We start from the raw sequence: 23588 nt of genomic DNA on the forward strand, positions 1-23588 counted from the left end.
TGTGATTCTATTCCCAGAATTTAATGTAGTATTGGCTCATGGTAGGCTCTTAATAAATTAGTCCCAAAAAGTCCATGGTCAGACACCTGCCATGCAATTTGCATAGGTTCACAGGTGACATATGTCAGAGAGAGTTCCTGAACACAGATCTTCCCAGCTTTCAAACCAGCTCTTCATTCACTATTCCCCTCTCCTTCTCAATATAGCTAATGAAGATATCAATAATTCTATCTTGTACCCAGGCAACAGTTTTTTAGAGGAAAAAGTTCCAATTTAACTTTGTCTATTGAATTTGGGAGGGATGAGAAGACAAAATCTTAGGTCTCTCTTCTCTTCCTGGGGAATTAGATAGTAAAAAAAGATCTGTGTATTTGAGTGAGTGTTGCATCTTCATTCATACAGAAAATTCTGTCCTTTAGCACACTGGTGGCTGAAATAAGCTCTCAGTTACCCAGGCTCCAGCTATTTCACATCCAATTAGAATTTTAACTACCCTATCAGCTGCAGAGGGACAGAGACAGACACCATATTTTAAATACATCTTTTGTCCTAATCCCCTCTGAGCTGTAAAACCTAATACAATTAAGCTTTTATATTTTGCAGGTGATGAATGACTGACTAATATGCTCTCTGTGAGATTCGCTACCTGGAACATGATGTTCTTGCAGCAGCCCAACTGCTGAACTTAGGGTTTCCTCCTTCCCCTCTCCTCCTTCCCTTTCCCATCTGCCCTCACTTCTCTCCCCACAGCTGGCAGATTCTTCACACTTGTTACTAAAGATAAAAATAATAGCCTGCTTTTAAAAATATCTTATTGTGATACGATGAGCTTGTTTCTATAGAGAAAAGAAAATCAATTTCCTTATTCACAGGGTACATGCCCTTTCCAGGGTAAGAATTCATCCTTAGGGGGTGTTTCTTGGATCACACCAGCCCCCCCATGCCCTCTTTCTTCTTCTCTGCTCCTTTCCACCCTCTCTCCCCCTCAATCTATGAAGCTTTCCATTACAATGCTAGCCTAGAGGGATCTCTCCCTCTGTTGAATTCAAGGGATTCCATAGGAATTATTGTATGTACGATTACTTTGGCACTTATGATCAGTATATTGTTGGGAATAACAAATGCAATTAAGTTCAATGAACATTTATTTGATGCCTAGTCTGAAAAAACAAGGTGCTAGCCAATGGGACAGATAAAAAGATATAAATTATAGTAGACATTTATATAGTACTTTAAAGTTTGCCATGCACTTTCCAGACATCATCTCATTTGAGACTCACGGCTCTATGAATTTGGTACCTTACCTCTCTGTCTCTGTGCATATCTCTGTGTCTTTTTCTTTTCTGTCTCTCTCACTTCCTGTCTTTGTCTCTCTCTGTCTCTTTGTCCCTTCTCTGTGTGTGTGTGTGTGTGTGTGTGTGTGTGTGTCCCCTATCTCTATGCTCTACAGGCTAAGCATGGAGTACGAGACATCACAGACAGGGATCATGTCATATCTTTGTTTCTCTTTAAGCATTTAACATAACCCACTGCATATCTTAGGGATTTCATACAGTTTTTTCCTTCACTCATGTATTTATTAAGTACCTAGGATAGCCTACTTCTTGTTTTGTATTTATTTTAAGTTGCATCTGAACCTTTATGATCCCATGGGGTCCTCTAAGCAAAGATGCTGGAGTATTTTGCCATTTCCTTCTCTAGCTTATTTTACAGATGAGGAAATGAAGATAAACAGCACTAATTGACTTGCCCAGGGTCTCACAGCTAGTAAGTATCTGAGGTCAAATTGGAACTCAGAAAGACGAGTCTTCTTGTTTCCAGACCTAGTACTCTATCCACTGGACCACCTAGCTTAGTCATGTGCAAAGTGAAGTGGATTCGAAAACAAGACTATAATGGATCTTGCCCTCAAAATGTTTACATTCTATTAGGAAAATAACAGGTAACATATATAACCATATGAAAAAGAAATACAAGATCATTTGGATGGGGAGGGTACTATCAACTGACTTTGAATAAGAACTAAAAAATAAAAAGCTTGATTGAATAAAAGAAATTATTTAAATGTTAGCCTAGCTGCTGGGAAAGAAAAAATGCAAGTAGCAATGATGATCAGCTTATTTTCTTCTTACTGTTTGTATTATAGTCAACATAGACGCTTTTCCCCCTAATTATTCTATAAAGTGATCCTTCAGTAGTGATCTTTATTCTATGACCTTCCAGTGACTAGCCACATATGCTCAGGTTTTATGAACGATATCCCCCAAAGCCTGGCTGCTGAGCTGGGTGTGCCATGGGAAGGATGACATGAACAGATGGAATCCTGGTGTGTGACTAACAGCTGACTCTTTTATAACCCACAGGCCAGGTGCCTTTGAGTTATACCATACAGACTCACAGGCCACCTCTGAAGCCAATGGGAACGGCTGGTCCCTAAACGGCAAAGCTCGGGTTAGATCTGCGGCAAATCACCATCAAGGAGATTAATGAATGAAGTCATCACTCCTCCTGTACCACTTACTGTTTACTGCCTTGTACTGTTAATTATAATTTCATGTGTAATAATAAGAATATATGAAGAGCTTATATTCCATACTGCTATCCAATTATAAAAAGAGGTCATTTTAGATACTTGTGCAATAGTCTGCAGAACATTAAATAAAAGGGAATTATAGCTGCAGAGGGAATTGTCTTCAGACTTTTTTATCTGAATAACATCAAAAAAGATGATTTGAATGAGACAATATGGTAATGATGATGACAATAACAACAGGTCATTTTTCTATATAGTTTTGAGGTTTTTAAAGAGTTAGTCTTATAATTATGTAAGATGAATTATTGTCCCAATTTTACAAATGAGGAAACTGAGACTCAGAATTGACCTCAAGTACATAGTTAAGGAATTTTTAAACCAGTAACCAAATTTTGACCTCCTAACTCCAATTCCATTCTTCTTTTGACTACTTCTATCTGGCAACCATCTCTGAGGGTAAAACTTCTGAACGACGATGTTTGCTAATTATTGTGTGCAAACATGGTATTTATAAAAGTAATTTGTCAAAGAAACAGTGTTATAGAAGGTGGTCAGTCAAAAACATGATGAAGTGTGGAAATATCGTATTGGATAGGATGTTTATAAATAGCATTGATTGGGGCAACATTTTGCCACAGGACTTCCTATAATATACTGTTTCATCTCCCCTTATTAAGTAGCACAAGGTTATACCTGCGATTAATACTTCATAAATGCTTAGCATTACTTGATTGAATAATGAATGGCCAATCAATTCTTCCTAACCATGCTGAAGAGATAAGGGGCAGCTCTAATATTCCTCTGTGGGCCTCTGTGGTTGTCATTACAATAATAATAGCTATGCTCCAAAGTGGCAGCTTACGACAAAAATATAATTAAAAAAGCCACCTAGTCAGCCATTTTGCTGGTGAGAGGGAAGTTATCTCACAGTTACCTCTGAACAAAATGATTTCCCTGGGCAATATCCTAAACATGAAAGTTTCATGCCGAGTTGGTGCTTAATGGACATTTGTTTGATTAAACTAAATTGAGAAAGAGAGGGTATGGTTCTTAAATTTCTAGTTTCAATGATTCTACCCAAACAAAACTCACTTGCATCTCTTCTCTTTAATCTTACAATTCAGATTCTTCTTTTGTAACAAAGAAATATTTCAATTAAACCAAACTTAAAGGCAAAAACATCTAAATGGCTATGTGGCTATGCTCTGTACTCATACTCTTCTACTTTCCCAAGAAAAAGAAAGAAGGGCACTTCCTAAATTTCTTCTTCCTCAATCAAGAAAGGCCATTCCAATTATATAGACCTTGACTTCATTTCAGTATTTTTTAAATTAACTTTCCTGTAGTCATTGTATATGTTCCCCACTCCACACCTTTTTTTTTGCTTATATCAGTCCAAATTTCTTTGAATTTTTCTTATTTCTTAATTTTTGTGGAACCATAATATTACATCACATTCATAGACTAGAATTTGTCACTCTGGTTTCAGTTTTCCTTTTTTTGTTACACAAAGAGGGACTGCTATGACTATTTTAATCTATTTGTGAGCTTTTTTCTTTCTTTGACTTTGAGATATGTGATCACTTTTACTCTGAATCACAGCCCCCATTCTAACAAATGAGTTTACCAGATAATCCCTGAGCATGACATTTCTTCTTTGGCCACCATACATACATACTTCACACCAATGATTCCCCATATCCAGAATGTACTCCCAACTCTACTCTTCAATTCCATTATTATGACAATCCCTAGATTCCATCTAAGCACAATTCAGGTACTTGAAACCTTTCACACCTACATGACTTTATTAAGAGATTTCTTTACCTTTTGATCTTATTTCTTTTTTTTTTTTCAGGCGAGGTTTGCACCTAGGATTTCACTGCTGTAGGAAATTCCTAGTGAATAAATTCCCTCTACCAATGCAGATGGACAACAACACTACACTTTATAATCTTAGAGAATTATCTGGGGCACCGAGAAATTAAGTGACCTGTCCCTAATCACACAGTTACTTATGTATTAGAGATAAGACTTGAACCTAGCTCTTTCTGAGGCCTCTATTAATTATAACACTTTGCCTCTTGTTCCCTTGATATTTACTTGTATTTATTGTTTTTGAGTATCAACCTCCAAAACATAGATAAATAAATGTTTAATCCTCCCACAGAGATGTAAACTCTTTGAGGGAAAGGCCTATTTCATTTTTGCTTTGGAAAGCACAGAAACTTGTACCATACTTTGGAAATAGTTGGTTTTTAATCATTGGGGTTTTTTTTAATTGAACTCATGAGATAGCTCATATGGCAATAAAAATAAAAGAGCAAATAAATAAAAAAATAATCTAATGAAAAATAAATAATGAAATTTAAGAAAATTTATTCACTTCTGTTTTCTTTATTCTTTGGACTGAGTGAATGGCCTTCCTATCTTCCTGGTCTAGTGAGTTGTAGAACAGTAAAATGCTTTGTGATGACTGAGTTGACTATAATTCAAATAGACTATGTGTCAGTAGGAGTTAGTACACTATAAGACTATTTTGAAGTACGTCCAATGTTATTTGATCATACATAAATCCTGACCTAGCTATTTTAGAGACCTACTGTGTGTGAAGAGAAGAACTATGATCAAAGATAGTGTGTCAGGATAGAAAGAGACGTGGAATCATGGGACCAAGATTTTAGTTTTCATTCTTCCATTAGTCAATCAAAAATAAAAAATAATCATTTATTAAATTATTCCTACATGGAAGGAACTGTGTTAAGTTTTAGAGTTACAAAGGCAAAATAAAAACACTCTGTCTTCAAGGATCTTCTGTCATAATGGTGGATATAACATTTTATTTATATTATATATTTTATATGTTATATATATATATATATATATATATATATATATATATCCACAAAATCTTCACTTAGAAGCTAGCATTTGAGCTAAGTTTTGAAGGAAATTGGTATGTCAAGAGGCAGAGGTAAGCAGGAAAGAAATTCCACACATGGGGGGGGCAACCAGTAAAAAGGCATGGAGATAGAAACTGGAATGCCACAGGTGTAATAGTAACTAGATCAGTACAGCTACATTTCAGACGTTTAGGAGGAGAGTAACATATAAAAAGACTGAAAAGATAGGAAGGGACCAAGGTAAGAAGACTTAGTATGTGTGTATATATGTTTATGTGTGTGTGCATATATGTATTGAATATATACATACATTCATGTGTATGTGTGTACAAATACTTATATATATTTATATATAAACAGCATGTCACTGGACTTTGATTTTATGTTTTTTTTATTACAAGGTAATGGGGTTAAGTGACTTGCTCAAGGTCACACAGCTAGGTAATTATTAAGTACCTGAGGTCAAATTTGAACTCAGGTCCTCCTGCCTCCAGGGCCAGTGCTCTATCCACTATGCCACCTAGCTGCCCCCTGACTTTGATTTTAAATAGAGTCAGGTTGGGAAGGGTGAGATGAAGATGACATGAGCAGATATGGAAAATTACTCTGATGGACTGCAAATAATGGACTAGAAAAAAAGGAAAGACTTGGGGTAAACAGATCAAATAAGATGTAATAGTAATCATCCATGAGATGTGATAAGATATTGCATTAGCATGGTGGCTGTGTGATTAAAGAGTCAGGGATATTGTAAGGATCAAAACGACAGCATAGTAATTGACTGGATGTAGTGGGTAAGTGAGAATGAGGAACAGAGGATGATCACAAGGTTATGATAAATAGGATGATGGTGGTTCTCTTGGCGGTATTAGGGAAGTTCAACAGAGAGGTGACTTTGGAGAGAAGATAATTGGTCATATTTTGAACATGTTGAATTTGAGATGCTTCAGGGACATCCAGATGAATATTAACTAGGCAAAATTCAGAAAGTGGAACTGGAGTTCAGGAGAGAGGGAAGGGCTGGAGATAAAGATCTGAGAATCATATAGATAGAGAAGACAATTGATACTGTAGAAGTTGATATCAGCAAGTGACAAAATAAAGAGAAAAAAGTACAAGATAGAATCTTGGAATATTCTCACACTTAGGGAGTATGTCGCACATATAAGAATCAATGATGAATAAACAAAACTGACTAAGGAATGGTCAGAGAGTAGGAAAAGAACCAGTGGGGAGCAGTGTCATGAAAACCCAGAAAGAAGAGACTGAGCAATGAGGTCACATACTACAGAGAAGTAAAAGAGGATAAAGGTCGAGAAGAGATCAATAGATTTGACCACTTGAGATCATTGGTAACTTTGGAGAGAACATTTTCAGTTGCATGATAAAGTGATGGTAGGGACTGAGAAGAGAGTGGCAGGAGAAAATGTAAACAGATCAAATGTAGATGACTTTTTCAAAGATTTTAGATGAGAAAGGAGGAGAAATATAGTTTGATAGTTAGCAGGGTTTGCAGGATCTAGCAAGGATTTTTAAAAGAATGAGGAAGATATGGACATGGTTTTTAGGTATCAAGAAAGGAAGCAAAAGAGAGGGCAAGTCTGGAAATTGGGGAGAAAAAAGGGATAGAGTATTATCTCCTGAATAAGACAGGAATGGGTGGGATTAAGTTACAGGTACTGGGGTTGATTTTAGTAAGAAGGACCACCTTTTCAGGATAGAACAGAGTGAAAATAGAAATAATTGGAAATGAGGATGAAGAAATGTTAGATGAGGTAAAAGAATTGTTAGATGAAGAGGGAAGAAATGGTAATTCTTGACAAATAAAAAGTGAAAACCTCAGGTGAGAGGTTGGAGCCTTGTAGAGAGATTTACTCTGTGGGGAGTAGGCTAGGAGAATTAGAGAGGTGTAAAAGAATGACTAGCAGTGATAAGGGTCAAGTTGAGATGAGAACATAAATTTGCAGTGGATCAAGTTAACACAATTGTGAGACTTCCTTTAGTTTTTTTTTCAGACGCATAGGAGTAGAAGAGGAAGTAGATAGGGGGAGAAAAGTGAAGTGAGGGGTTGACAAAATATAAACATCGATAGTCCAAGAGAAAAGAAATCAAGTGTAAGGAGAAAACACAGTTGAATTACTACATTAAAGAGCTGAAATCAGGAAGGAGATTTTAGCCAGACTAGAGATGATGATTTGACAAAAATCAGTGGTGTGGAAAGACGGCAAGTTAAGGTGAGACCAAAAAAAAAATCCAATTTGGAGGAAACAGTTTAGGGTGAGGTGTATTTAAGGAGAATTTGATCTGGGAAAAGTTCCTTAATCTCTGAGTCTTGGCTAACCTGTAAAATGGAAGTAAAAATATCTTACTTGCCAGGAGTCAGCACTAACACCAAATGATCTTTTGGGCCCTTTCCCAGTTCTCAGAACTATGATTCTATGACTTGGCTCTAGTCAGTAAAATAGGAAGAAACATTTGAACAAATGGGTCACAAGTAGGAGTAACAGGTGGCAACACGGTCCCTATATTTTCAGTGGCGCACCTTCTAGGCATCCATCTAAGTTTACTGAGTAACCAGTGTTGGAAGAGGAACAAAAGTTATCTATTGTCATGGCTCTCTGTCACGACAGAGTTGAGATTCTCTCTTTAGAGTCACCCTGGGGCTTACTGTTAGCCCCACTTTTTCTCTTTTCTCCCCAGCCACCTTGATACACCCTCATTTATCCTAGAACCTTTACTATCTTGGAACATGGCCATCACCAGTTACATGACAAAGATATCATAGGATTTTGGGGAAGTGCTCACAGCTTTTACATTTTGTGAACCCACTCTTGAAAGGAGGCATTCCACCAGCCCAATGGAATAGCAAATTATAGTCACTCCCAATGCTTTAAGATGTTATTGGCTGCATATTGCTTTAGTGTAGCATATAATTATGGAAACTGCTTTGAAAATCTGTATATTTCATCTATACTTTATTACATTCAGCATATTCCCCAATTCGTTTTCCTTCTTCTTCTCCCAGTTTAAAATATATTTGGGTGTCCTTTATGTCATCTTGAAATTGAACAGCCAATTCTTACTGTAATGAAAATACTTATGTGCTAGCCTAGTGATATACAACACTACACTCTAATTACGGCTGTGCTTTAATTAACCTGAATTGAAGAGCGTTATCATTAAACTGTTGGTAACTTTGAATTATAGCTTTTCTTTAATTTAAACTAGAAAACACAGATAATTAAGCCTCCAGATAATCAAATGCTTGAGGAGAGCTTCAATGTTTTGGGATGTTCCTAAATCTCATTAAATGTCCTTTCTTTATTGATTATTTCTACCTCAGCTGTATCATTGTGTTAAACGAATAATAGTCCAAAGTTGAATACATTCTCAGTCACATCAGGATAATTTTTTTCCCCTTTGGCTTTCTCAGAAACCATAAAGAACAAAATGCTAACTCTCCAATGTTAGGGTTGATATGATAGGGAAGAGGGTAACTCTTTTTTCCTCCTTGATATTGGTTTCTCCTTGGTTCTCCTTGGTTTCTCCTCCTTCCTCTTATGAACCTATCTTTTCTTGAACCCTAAGCACCAGCCATTGTACTGTTTTGCTAGAAAGAGATGTAGCACATGAGAAGTCATATGACTGAGTGTTGGATAACAAAGCCTTGGTAAAAATCCTGAACCATACCTGTTCCTCAAAATGGACTGAATCCTATCAAGGTAGAATTTCTATTATATTCACAATTTTTTACTCAAAACCTCAAAGAGAGGCTTGAGGAGGAAAGGGAGGCTATAGAACAGACACTGTGGGAAATTGATGGGAGAAATAATTAAGATTTAATAAAAGGATTGCTTTATTGTGACCATCAGGACCAGGTTTAGGGTTTGTTTGGTGTTTTTTTGGTCTCAATAGGATTTACACTTTTAGAAGTCAATCCTTTTATTCTTTCTGAATTCTCTATTGCATGCATTCTCCACAGAAGCTATTCCAGATGTTGTCTTCTCACCTCAAAATAACCCTTCTTCAAAAAGCAACTTATCTCATACATTACTGAGAGAAAAGAGACAACTTACGAGGAGCTCCCTCTTATCCCTTTCTCTATAATGAAAACCTATTGATATTGTTCCCTGTTCTCTCTCCTTTTATATTAGCCTGCAGTAAAGAGGTGACTTTGGTGCTAAGCAAGGTAAAGCCTTATATTTATACCTTTGAACCCATTCCTTCTTTCTCCTCTTGCAGAGTGCTCCTGTAAACATTCTCTCTCCCCAATTTTTAATCTCTGCCTAGAGTTTTTATCCTTTATTGATACCTACCAACAAATCCAGATGTCCTTTAAATTAAAAGTAAAAAAAAAATTCTTCTCTCATTCTATTGTTCTTCATATATAATTCTATTCTCTTTGGCAGCCAATTTCCAGAAAAAGCTGATACCCTCATTGCCTCTATTTCCTCCCTGCTTTAAACCTTTTGCAATTTAGCTTTTGATTTCATCACTCAACTAAAACTTTTCTCTCCAAATTTATTTCAGTTTTGAATGGACAAATTTAAGTGTTTTCTTAGTTTTCATCCTTCTTTGACTTCTGCAGAAGTACCATGGATCATGCTCTCCTCCTGGATTGTATCTCTTCTTTGGATTTTTGTGACATTACTCTCTCTTGGTTCTCTTCCCATTTGTCTGTCCACCTTTTCCTAGTCTTCTTGGCTGGATCTTCATTCCTTTACTTTGGGAATACTCCAAACCTCTGCCCTAAGTCTTTTATCTCAGTTATCTCATCAGTTTTCATAGATTCAATAATTCTCTTCATGTAGATGATTCCCATGACTATATATTCAACCTTGATTTTCCCTCTGAGTTCAACAAATGCATAATAAGCATATCTGATTGGAGATGTCATAATCATTTCAAACTCAGCATATACCAAACCTTTTCTTCCTTGAACCAAGCTATTTCTGAACTTCCCTATTCTATTATGTCCCCACCATCCTTCCAGCCACAAAGATTTGAAATTCCAGAATCATTCTTATAACTCTTCCTCCCCCTATGTTCTTTCATATGCAATCAGTTGACTAATCTTATCTATGCAATTTCTGTATCTCTCTTTATCTGTTTATATCTATGTGCTTCTCTCCATTCAAATGGTCACCACCATCCTAGCTGCACCAGATATAGAAATATACTATAAAACATCAGTCTTCAAAACTATTTCATATTAGCTAAGAAATAGAATGATGGATTGGTAGAAAAGATTAGGTATAAAAGAAACAGTAGTAATTGACTATAGTAATCTATGGTTTGATAAAGTCAAGGACTCCATCTTCTGGCATAAGAATTCACTATTTAGAAAAAAAACTTATGGGAAAATTGGAAAATAATATGGAAGAAACTAGGCATAGATAAACACCTCAAACTATACCAAGATAAAGTCAAAATGGATATATGATTTAGACATAAAAGGGTGATACCATAAATCAATTAGGAGAGCATGGAATAGTTTATCTGTCAGATCTATGAAGAGGGCAGGAGTTTTTAACCAAACAAGAGATAGAGAACTTTATAAAATGCAAAATGGATAATTTTGATTACATTAAATTAAAAAGATTTTGCACAAACAAAAATAATGCAACAAAGATTAGAAGGAACTCAGGAAGCTGGGAAACAATTTTTACAGACAGTATTTCTGATAAAGGACACCTTTCTAAAATATAGAGAAAACTGAGTCAAATTTATAAGAATGCAAATCATTCCCCATTTGACAAATGGTCAGGATATGAATAGGCAGTTTTCAGATGAAGAAATCAAAGCTCTCCATAGTCATTGGGAAAAAATCCTCTATATCACTGATAAGAAAAATGCAAATTAAAATAACTTTAAGGTACCACCTCACATCTGTCTAATATCTGACTAATATGACAGAAAAAGGAAAATGATAAATATTGGAGGGGATATAGGAAAACTGGAACACTAACGCATTGTTGGTGAAGTTGTGAACTGATCACTCATTCTGGAGAACAATTTGGAACTACACCCAAAGGACTATAAACTGTTCATAACTTTTGATCCAGCAATATTGCTACTACAACTGTATCTCAAAGAGAACATAAAATAGGGAAAAGGACAGAAATGAACAAAAATATTGATAGCAGCTCTTTATGTAGTGGCAAAAAATTGGAAATTAAGGAAATACCATCAACTAAGGAATGGCTGAACAAATTGTGATATATGAATGTGATGGATACTATTGTACTATAGAAATGATGAACAGTTAGATTTCAGAAAACCTGAAAAGATTTACGTGAACTGATGCTGAGTAAAATGAGCAGAATCAGGAGAATATTGTACAACTTAACAGCAACTTTGTGGGATGATCAACTATGATACACTTAACTCTTCTCAGCAATAAAGTGACAAAAGACAATTCTAAAGGACTTGCAATGGAAAATGGCATCTACATCCAGAGAAAGAACTATGGAGTCTGAATGTAGACCAAAGCATACTATTTTCACTTTTAGAAATCTGTTTTGTGTTTTTTTCCTCTCATTTTTTCCTTTTGTTCTGATTATTCTTTCACAATATGACTAAAATGGAAATTTAGTTTAAAATGTTTAAAATGACTGTACATATATAGCCTACATAACATTACTCATAGTCCTGTAGAGGGGGGAGGAAAAGGAGGGAAGAAGAAAAATGTAGGTTAAAAGGGATCTTTACATGCAATTGGAAAAATATAAAATTTAAATGAAAAAACAAAATGGTCACCACCCTAATATATATCCTCATCACCTCTTTGCTGAAATATTGCAATAGGCTTCTTATTTGTACCCTTACTTTAAGTCCCTCCCATTTTTAGTTCACCTGTCTTTGTTCAATATTGACTCTCTTGCCTTTAGGATATCATTTAATCCTTCTATTTTCCAAAGTACAACAATATTAAAATTTTTATTGCATGGCAGGTGAGATTTTTAAGGAAGCTACTAAGCTACCAATAGGAATTTTGAGAAAAAGTATGTCATATAGGGTTTGTGGACAAGAGATTTTGAACTATTAAAAACCAGGGATTCCAATTTCCATTGTCTCTGATTACTTAATTTGTGTTCTTTAAGAGGAAATATCTATCAAAAGATGAGTCTCATTTAAGAAACAATAAGGTATCAGTTTCAAGAATATACCTCTTTCTGAATCATTGGCCCACTTCCTTTCTCAGATCATTTAGTGTTTAAGTTTTGGGCTCTAATGTCAGGATGAGGAATTTTGAGAAGTGGCTAAAGTGTGGCTGAATGCTTCTTAAGACTTAGTTTCTGACAAAGGATTTAGATCACTTACTTTTCCTCTCACATCTATCTGAATTACTACCCCCTGAATTACTTCTATAGATTCTCAAGGTCAATAAGGTTTATTGTGATAAACTTTTGAGTCTTCTACCTGTGGTTCTGGAAAGAATCATAAGCTGGGATAAAACAGAATTCTTCATGCCTTAATTGTTTTCTTGGGAAAAAACGTCCTGAAAGGGGTCAAGTTTGTCTGGAATTCTTTCTGTTATTATTCTGCATTCCTCTTTTACCATACCTTTAGGATTCCCAGAACCACAGTATGTCAGAGTTAGAATGGAATAGACAATATCTAGTCTAACCCACTGTGACCAAGAATCTTTTCTATAACATATATAACAAATTCTCATCTATACATTGTTTAAAGATCATACAATGAGGCAGCTCATTCTGCTTTTGAATAATTTTACCTGCTGGGAAGTTTTCCCTCCCACATCAAATCAGAATTTGATCCTATTGTTTGATAATCTATCCTCTAGGGTTAATCAATAATAATAGCTATTGATAGATAACATTTTTAATAGCACTTAGTATGTTCCAGGAACACTATTGAGCACTTCATAATTATTATCTCATTTGATCCTCACCACAACCCTGGGAGGTAGTTGCTATCATTTCCTCCCTTTTACAGATAAGGAAACTGAGGCAAACAAAGCTAAGTGACTTACATCACTATTAAATGACTGAGGCTGGATTTGAACTTAGATCTTTCTGACTTCAGGGTGGTACACTATCCAAATCTAAACTATTAAGCACATTTCTTTGGGACTAAGTAGAATATGTTCTCTCTGAATCTTTTCAGCTTTAAATATATTCATTTCCTTTAACCAATCCTCAATATGACATAATCTCATGACCTCTTACCTTCCTAGCATCCCTCTTTTGGATGCTTAATGTCCCTTCAATAAATGTTACTCCTGTCACTGCCTTAGAGATGGAATACTACTACTTACCCTGTTATGGAAACATGAAATTTTTCTTCATGGAGTCTGTGAGTTTTGACTTTTTGGCTGCCATATCAAATTACTGTCTCAAAGTGGACTTGAAGCCCATTATGACCCTGGTATCTTTCAGAAGAACAGCTTTCTACCAAATTTCATTCTATCCTTTCTACACAAACAGGTCATTTACATTAGCACAGGAAAAAAGAATCACACTTTCCTCACTCCATTTCCTCATTTCTTCCTTCCTTTTTTACCTACCCATGTTGAAAAAGACTAATAGTTGCTGCACTGAAGGAGGAAGGCAGAATTAAAGCAGCTCAAAAGAAACATGATATATGTAAGTTTAGAGTACCCACCCAGGTGTTCACATGGACTATTAATGCCCGACCTGTGGTCTTTTCAGCCACAGTCGGACACACTGTCATTTGTCTCAAACATGGTGATGTCATTTTCTTCAATAACGAAGGACAAGAACCAACCAGAACCAACCACTCATGCTGAACTCCTATCCAATTTCTAAAGTCCAATTCAAATTTCCCCTTCCTTGATAAATTAGAATTTTCCACCTCTATCTTGACCAACTAATTGAAAATTCTGGCAACTGAAGTCTTAACTGAGCACTTAATTATACTCTATCTTGTACTATTCAGTGTGGTTACATGTGTGGTTGTTTTATCTCTCCAACTAGAATATCATCTTCTAAAGAGCGAGGACCAGATCTGTTACATCCACAAGTCACTACCCATATGGTAGATACTCAGTACTGAGTTTACACAATAGCTTAAAAACAACTGGTTAAGTAAATAGAGTTGAATGAACCATGAACCTTGCATTTCACTTGAGAATCAAAGAGCAAACAATTGACTTCTACTTACTCACAAACTGTAGGGAAGGACAGACCCACGAAGGCACTAGAAAGATATTCTGTATACATTTCATTGGAGACTCCTTCCAAGTAGTACTTCTGCCATGTGTCTTCCTCAATCTGAGAGAGAAAAGGACAGAAGTTGTTTGTTTGCTTTTTTAAAGATCAAACTCCTGAAAGCAGAGCTTAAGTTACATGAATAGGTCCCCAAAAATATGAATCCAGTCATTCTCATGTCAATCCTGTTTACTTCCATTTGCCTTATTTATACTATTTAATTGGAAGAAGCTAGATGGCACAATGGATGGAATGATAAATCTGAATTCCAGAAGACCCATCTCCTAGAATCTGACAACAGATTTTAAATAGCTGTGTGACCCTGGGCAAGTTACTTAGCACTGTTTGTCTCAGTTTCCTCATCTGTAAAATGAACTGGAGAAGAAAATGGCAAACATTTCGATTTTTTTGCCAAGAAAACTCCAAAAAGGGTCATTCCAAAGAGTCTGACACAATTGAAAAATGATTGAAATACTAAGAAAATGTTAAAATTGGCACTTAATTTCTTCTAATAATAATTATGTAAATATCATTATTGCTACAACTCCTACAATTAATATTTTTTAAAAATTGACAGATATAGAACTGAAATATAATATGAATTATTTTTGAACTGTTTAAAACCAAATTTCTAACATTTTGTCCCTATATATAAATTGCCACATAGTTGAAAGTCAAACAACTGTAAAGATATTCAGAACATTTTGGATAACATAAAACAGTCAACACATACTCATATTTTTCCAAAAGTATGTGTGTATGTTTGTGTGAGTGTACTGAGCCCTAGTACATAACTACAGAGACTTTTCAACCCATTGTCATAAACCTTTGTTTGTATAAAACCAGACTGCACGTTCCATAAGAGATAGACCCATTATTTATGTTTCACTTACATGTTTTTAGAAGATCTCATAGATAAAGGCATTCCACCCATAAATATGTATTACAACACTGATTGGATAAATAAATAATGTTATTAAAAGATGGATCACCATCATTTCCAAAAGTATCAGTATCACACAAGAGCAAAAAAAAGCAGTAATTATAATGAACAGGGAGAACATCTGCTCCTTGGGGGTAAGAGTAATATGCTGTGACAACAGGACAACAGAAACAACAGACCAATTACCTCAGTATAGGGAGAAGGAGCTATACAATGCAGCTTTTTGACATCATTGTAAGTTACTGTCACTGACTACAGGATAGACAGGAAAGAAAAACAATCTTTAGACAAAAAAAACTAGCTGTAATCTAGGCCTCTCTGACTCAAAACAAAAGTTATAAGATTATTTTAAAAACAGGCACGCACACACACACACACACACACACACACACAAAGACATCGACCTTCACACTTCCTTTTATCCTTTCAAACTTCCTTGAGGCAGAATGAAAAAAAGCCAGGGACAGACTCTATGAATAGAACCCTTCCTCAAGAAAGACTTGACTTTACCATGACAGAAATTCTCTTGGATCTGTATCTTATTGAGTAACACAGAAGGAAAAAAAAGGATGAACAAGGAGAGATTGAAGAATAGCAAATTTATTTATTAGGAATCAATCAAGAGAGAAGACATGATAAAGTAGGTTCTAGGAGAAGGTTGCTAGGTGGATGAAGAATGTGGGAATTGAAGTGTGACACATGTCCTGCAAAAACCTATGTGATAAATACTATAAACAATGTGAGGGGGCATTTTATTGAACTGCAATTTTTTTATACCATGCTTGTGATTTTATTGGCATAGGAAGTTCCTGGTAAAAGTCTCTCGCTATCAGTCCAAAAAACTCACCTTTGCTACTTATATAATCTTGAGAGTTGCTTAGACTTTTGAGAGATTAAGTGACTTACCAAGAGTCATAATATCCCCCACACATACATACATACATACATATGATTCTCTCTAGATATATCCTCATATACTTCATATAAACATATACATGCATACAGACATGTGCATGTCCACACACAGATGTACACATATATGCATACCCAGACAGGTGGCACAAATGTGTAGACATGTACATGTAGACATCTACATGTGTGCATGTCTCCACATTGATATGAACACATATATAGTCCTTGCATAACCACATATAGACTTACACATGTATATGTATATACACCCACATATATAGATGACATATATTTACATGTATGTATAACTTTATCTAGACACACATATATGGATATAAATAATTACAATATATGAGAGATAGGAACTGAACCAACTTTGATCTTCATGACTCTGAGGCGAGCTCTCTTTTTATAAAGTCATGCTGACTCTCTATAGCAGTTATTATGATATATAAAAAGATATTTTATGTGTCAACATGTCATGCAAGGATATTATTGACTTAATGTACAAATAATGGAAGGGACTCTTAATCAGGAATTCACATCCACTGAGGAGGGCTATCAGATTTCATAACATGGGGTTTTTAACATATTAAGAATTAGATTTCAATATAACATTGTCTTTGCAATCATATACATATACATAATATGATATATGATATAACACAATATAGCATAACATGATGTAATTTGATCTAATATAATGTAATATAATATATATTGCATTTAAAATCACTATTTTGAAAAAAAAGTGTCCATAGACTTCATAAGACTACCAAAAAGGGTGTATGATATTTAAAAAGGTCTTGAGTTAAGAAGAGGATGGTCCAAATCACTTCACTAATAATACGATTATTATGATTTTTAACACTTAAGTAACACAATTCTTTAACATTTGCAAAGTATTTTGCATTCCTTATTTATGATAATAATATCAGCTAGCATCTATACAGCACTTTAAAGCTTGAAAAATAATTTACAAATATTTCATTTGATTCTCATAACAACCTTGGCTAGTAGATCCAGAACAACAACAAAATCACATTTCAATTCCTTTTTAACTGACTATAAAATTACTAAACCCATCAATGACATTTGCTGACTCTGATTTTTCCAAATGGTAGTAGTAAGATATTTAATTTTCATGTGACACATGTAATAAAAAGCTTGTAATATATTCCCTAAATCAGGGTTAATATATTTCTTTCCAAGGAACAACTACTGTTAAAGCACCTTATTAAAGTGCTTATTAGGAGTTAATAGAAGAGAGGAAGTTAGGTGTCACAGTGGAAAGAGTACCGGCCCTGGGGTCAGGAGGTCCTGAATTCAAATCCAGCCTCAGACACTTAATAATTACCTAGCTGTGTGGCCTTGGGCAAGCCACTTAACCCCATTGCCTTGCAAAAAAAAGAGTTAATAGAAGAATACTACTTGCTGGATATTGTCCATTACAGAATATCATAAAATGATAACTGTTCTCTAAAAATGATCAGAATTGAAGGAATACATTTGTGAGCCTGCACATAAGTGTATATACACATGCATACATGTATAGAGATACATGTGGATATATGACTACACATACCTGTATATGTCCATGCACAAAGATAGATGTACAGTTTATATATGTACAATGCACATATGTATTTGTTTTTGTTTTAGATATAATATTTAGATAATATAATAAATATAATACATAATAAAATATAACATATAAATGTACTTATATATACATGCACATAAAATCACATTTATCTGTTCAATAATGACAGTACAACTACTGCCTGCATCAAATACTTGGTTAAAAAATACAACAATGTGAGAATTGATTACTAAAAGAAGTAGTATCATTCACTCCTAAGCCTGGCTAACAAGCTCAGTGATTGGGCGGGGGGAGAGGGGAGAGGGACATTCTCATCAAATTTCACATCTTCTTATTTCTTGCTGAGGAGCTGGTATCATTAGGGTATAGAAATAAAAGAATGGGACCTGGACTCAAGACATTCTAAATCTCTATCAATCACAAAAGCCCAAAGAACCCAAGTGGTCAAATGGCATAATTCATATAGAAAAAGAATCCCCATTATAACAGACCCAGTAAATGTTTAGTATGACTTGGAATAAGTTGTTTAATTGCTGGACCTCAGTTACTTCATCTATAAAATAAAAGTGTTGAACTAGATGACCTGTGGGGATTCTTAGAATTAGAAATCTAAGATAACATCAATCTAGGTCATGATGTATCCTATCTAGGTTAAGAAGGCAGTAGGGAATAATACAATTTAGATTCTTACAGTATTAAAACTGAAATGGACCTGAGAAAATCACTTAACCCAACCACCTCATTTTACAGATAAAGAAACTGAAGATATTCAGGTGAAGATCATCCAATGAGTTTGTGGCAGAATCAAGAGCCAGTCTTCAAGGCTGATGATGTTCCCATAACTCCTTGAAGCTTTCCTTTTATAAAAAAAAATTTTTCCAACCACATAAAAGATAGTTTTCAACATTCATTTTTTTTAAGATTTTGACTTCCACATTTTTATCTCTTCCTCCCTTCTCTCCCTCCTCTGCTGGATAGCAAGGAATCTGATAAAGATTATAACCATGTTAAATATATTTCCATTATTAGTCATGTTATTAAAAAAAGAATCAGAACAAAAAGGGAAAATGAGAGGAGGAAAAAAACAAAAAGCATAAAACTAATTTTAAAAACTTAAAATAGTATACCTTTGTTTGCATTCAGAATCTATAGTTCCTTCTCTGGATGTGAATGGTGTTCTCCATTTAATTAGAATTGCCTTTGATCATTGTACTGCTGAAAAGAGCTAAGACTATCATGGTTGTCCAAGAAGCTCTTTCTACTATGTTTCTGTGTCATCTTCCTTTCTCTGTTCTAGTACCTATCAACGATTCCCAATTTCACTAATAAAAATGTGACTACTCTTCCTGATCTTGGTGTTTTGGACTACTGTTCCATTCATAAATCTATAGATGATTCACAGAATGGAAAAAATCTAGGATGAACTAGGGAGACCACCATGATATGACAGAGTGAAAAGAGAACTCTGTTGAATTCAAAGGATCTAGGTTTCAATTCTGGCTAAGTAGTTATTAGCTGAGTGACCTTTGGGTTTTGGTTCCTTTACTGACAAAATGAGGGGGTTGAATGAAAGTCTCTTTAAGCTCCATGCTGAGAGTCACAATAATAAAGCATGGTTTATAGAATGGCAGCTGGTACATAAAATTTCTAGTCAGTTCTAAAGCCAGGAAGACTCATCCTTTTTATTTTTTGCAAGGCAATAGGGATAAGTGACTTACCCAAGACTCATCTAGCCTCAGACACTTACTAGCTGTATGGCCCTGGGCTAATCATTTCACTCTATCTCAGTTTCTTCATCTATAAAACAAGCTGGAGAAGGAAATGACAAACCACTCTAGTATCTTTCTCAAGAACATCCCAAATGGAGTTATGAATTAGACATCACTCAAAAATGATTGAACAACAAAGTTTGTAGAAAGGGGTACAGAGGAAAGAAAAGGAACAATCACTTATTAGATACCTTATAACAATGGGATAAATTGAAAGGCAATGACCATCAAAAAAAAAAGAAAAATAAAACATACACACAAGCAAAAAAAACCCTTCCAAGTCTGATGAATATTTTATAAAATTATCTCTTATGTATCTCTTTCCCTTAATCTTAATTCCTCATACCAAAAATTACTCATTTGTAAACATATTTATCAAAATAGGTATGTACAATGTTAATCTATTTGCCACTGAAGGAAAGAGGGTGGGAAGGGAGGGTGGAAGGAAATTCTGTAGCTTAAGGATATGGTAGAAAAGATTCCTGCTTAGTTGTGATTCGACTTAAGGGTACATGACTAGTTTCAAACTCTGAAATTCTGTCATGATAAATTCTATAATTCCAGTAGGGAGAACATTTCACCAGAAGGTGGTAATTCCTTGGGGGGTAAGATGGTGTCTAAGAATAGCCATTAGATTTGAAGGTCTAGCTTTTCAGAAAATACTACTGCCACCTAACACACCCATTAAAATGTTATTTCTTGGATGAAAAATCCATTATCAGTCTAAACTTTCCTATGAAGAGCATTTGCTTTCTGAGGATTCATGGCAATGTGGCATTCCACAACCAAGGGCTCTTTAAGATTTCATTTTCCAGAAAGTTCTAATGGGGTCTCAGGATCACAGATTTTCCAAATACTTCATCACAATGTCAATTAAAACAGAATATTTTGGGGGTGAGGGAGAGAGTGGAGATTGATGGAATGCCAGATAACTGGTTGCTTCAGCACTAAATGAGTAAATACACAATTTCAAAGATTAATTTCAGTTGTGGATTTGGGCCAAACATATTATTCCCAGACAAGTGGGCTGCAGACTATCAAGTGAGTTTTCTTCCATTAAGGACTAAAAGAAAAAAAAAGTCACCATAGTTAAATCATGAGGTATTCTGTAAAGGATTAACAGTGTGTTTCAGACCTTACCACACACATAGAGGTTAGAATTCAAACAATACTCTAGCATACATATGCATTTTCCCAAATCCTCCTGTTTCTCAGCAGATAAAGAAGGCAGTGGTAAAGGGGCTATTGGGGAAAACTTAGTAAGAAATAATTGAAGACAGTCACAGGATCATAGATGATGAAATTGAAGAACAGAGAATGTGTGACTTCTCTGGGACCATACAGTCAGTAAATAACTGAGGTGGGATTGCAATCCAGGACCTTTGATATTAAGACCATGGCACTTTGTTTTGAAGTTCAATTATCACATAATATCTGTATTGATTGTCAGTCTGTAGACTGTAGTTTCCATGATAACTAGGACTAAATTTTGCAAGACCCCCAACACTGAGCAAGCACAGTGTATAGACTCCTGGATCTGAAGTCAAAGTCTCATCTTCATGAGTTTAAATCTCACCTCAGAGACACTTACTAGCTGTGTGACCCTGGACGAGTCATTTAATCCTATTGCCTAAGTTTCCTCATCCATAAAAGGAGCTGAAGAAGCAAATGGCAAACTCCTCCAGTATCATTGCTGAGAAAACCTCAAATGACATCACAGTCAGACAGAAATGAAAAACGACTCAACACTTAAACAGAATGCTCTGAGCCATAATTAGCACTTAATAAGTATCTTAATAAGAAATACTTTTCTTTGATAGAATTATCTTAACTGAAAGAAAATCATTTACTTTTTCAAAAGATAAAGTCTACAACCTTTTCATATTTTCTGTATTACCTGGAAATTTCATACACTTAAAAAGGATCAGATATTTTAGTTGTTTCAAAAAGCGTCCAGTATAAACTAGAATATTTCTAAAAGGTCCATTGTTGCCTCTATAGAAACACACAGTTAATGGCTCCCAATAATCAAACAAAAAGTCTCAACTAGAACTCAACTGGGAAGATAGCTAGGTTGTGTGGGGGCCATCTGGGTGGTAGATGTTAAAAAGTTTGGCAGAAATCCACTCATGACAATAAAAGGAAGAGTTTTGGCTCCAACTCATGACAGGAAAGAGAAGCAAGGCTGACGACTCTCTTGTTCCTCACTTGGAAAGTCCAAGTACAGTGTGCATTGTTGCATTGTGCAGTCATTTCAGTCTTGTCCATCTGACTATTTGAGGTTTTCTTGACAAAGATACTGGAGTTTGCTATTTCCTTCTCCACTTCATTTTAAAGATGTGGAAACTGTGGCAAACAGGGTTAAGTGATTTGTCCAGGGTCCCACAATTGAAGCTGAGTCTTCCTAACTTCAGAACTAGATTGTGCCATCTTGCTGCCCTAAAGTCTGCATAGAAATATTGCTTTTTTGGGCAACTCTTGGTTAAATCTTTGATCATTTTGGATCAAATTCAGTTTTTCCTTAATGACATAATAGAAATTCCATGGGTAAATTTGATTCATTTAACTCTGGGGAATTCTAGTCCTTCTCCTTCCTTTATCAGAAAGTATATAACAAAGTCATTTTTAAGTTACTAAGAATTCTTCCCCATCTGCCCCACCAAAGTGGCCAATACTTCCAAGGAGAATCAACCATCATGGGGTATCTTCACCTATTTAGTAATATGTGTTTTTATCTTAAAAAATACTGAATCCAATGACTTTAGGTGTAGGATCTGAAACAATGAACCCCAAAGAAGCAGAAGACCAAATTTTTAACTGAGGCCTAAAGTTTTGCATGTCACATTTTAGTAGAACTCATCCATCTTTCTCTCATCTGTCTTGCCTTAAGGATGTAGTAGATGACCTTGCCATTCATTTGATCTTCACATGGAATCTCAGGTGAAGGGAATATTGATTCATTAGAAAATCGGTTGAAATTAAATCACCCTTGGCTCTTCCACTACTATTGAATTTTAAGATGGAGGTAGCCAAAATCATTTTGTTTTGCTTTGCTTTTTTGGCAAGAGTAGAGAGACAATTCAACAGAGCAGTTGAGAACTCCCCTCAGAGGCAATATTCTCCAGAGCAATGTACATGGAATACCTTATTGTGGTTCACATAAGGATAGCATTTTTAGGAGTCCCAGAGCATCAGCTACTGCTAAAACTTCATGGTAGGACAATTTCTTTTAAGGAGGATGCCAGAGAAAAAGAAAGGTGAAGGATGATTTGATGCTAAAATTTCAGATAAATATGACTATTTCATAGAATGAGGTGACTCCCTGTTGTCCATCCCTTCACTAAGGAGCAAAATTATCTAATCAATCTGAAAGAGTATATTGGAAATGATACTGGCTTTGGAATCTGGGATTCTACCTAGCTCTGCTAGAAACTTTACCTCTATAACATTGGTCAAGTCAATTAACTTCTCAATCTTAACTTTTCAGTCTCTTCATTTTTAAAATGAGGCAGCTAGACTAAATTTCTTTGGAATTTCTTCCAGCTCTGTGATTTAAGAGCTTATAAACCCAAGGAATAGATATATGAAAGAACTTTCCAGTTAAGAATTCCTAACTATTGCAACAGGCTTTAGAAAGAAAATGTGAGATCTCTTTCCATCTAATTCCAAGATCAACAGATCATCATTGATAATAAAGCTGATATCTGAATGTTTGGGTAGGGAAAAAAAGT

General features: G+C 35.2%; 1 protein-coding gene across 10 annotated transcripts in view; it reads right to left on the reverse strand.

Moving 5' to 3' along the window:
- Nucleotides 1-23588, reverse strand: part of KCNMA1 (potassium calcium-activated channel subfamily M alpha 1) — a 637032-nt gene that overhangs the window by 184362 nt on the left and 429082 nt on the right. For all 10 annotated transcript variants that reach the window (XM_074232914.1, XM_074232913.1, XM_074232916.1 and 7 more), the window contains exon 14: nt 14584-14693. In XM_074232914.1, the coding sequence (XP_074089015.1) occupies nt 14584-14693 (110 nt within the window). The remainder of the gene's footprint in view (nt 1-14583; nt 14694-23588) is intronic.

This window comes from Macrotis lagotis, chromosome 4 (assembly GCF_037893015.1).
Source record: "Macrotis lagotis isolate mMagLag1 chromosome 4, bilby.v1.9.chrom.fasta, whole genome shotgun sequence".
Lineage (NCBI taxonomy): Eukaryota > Metazoa > Chordata > Mammalia > Peramelemorphia > Peramelidae > Macrotis > Macrotis lagotis.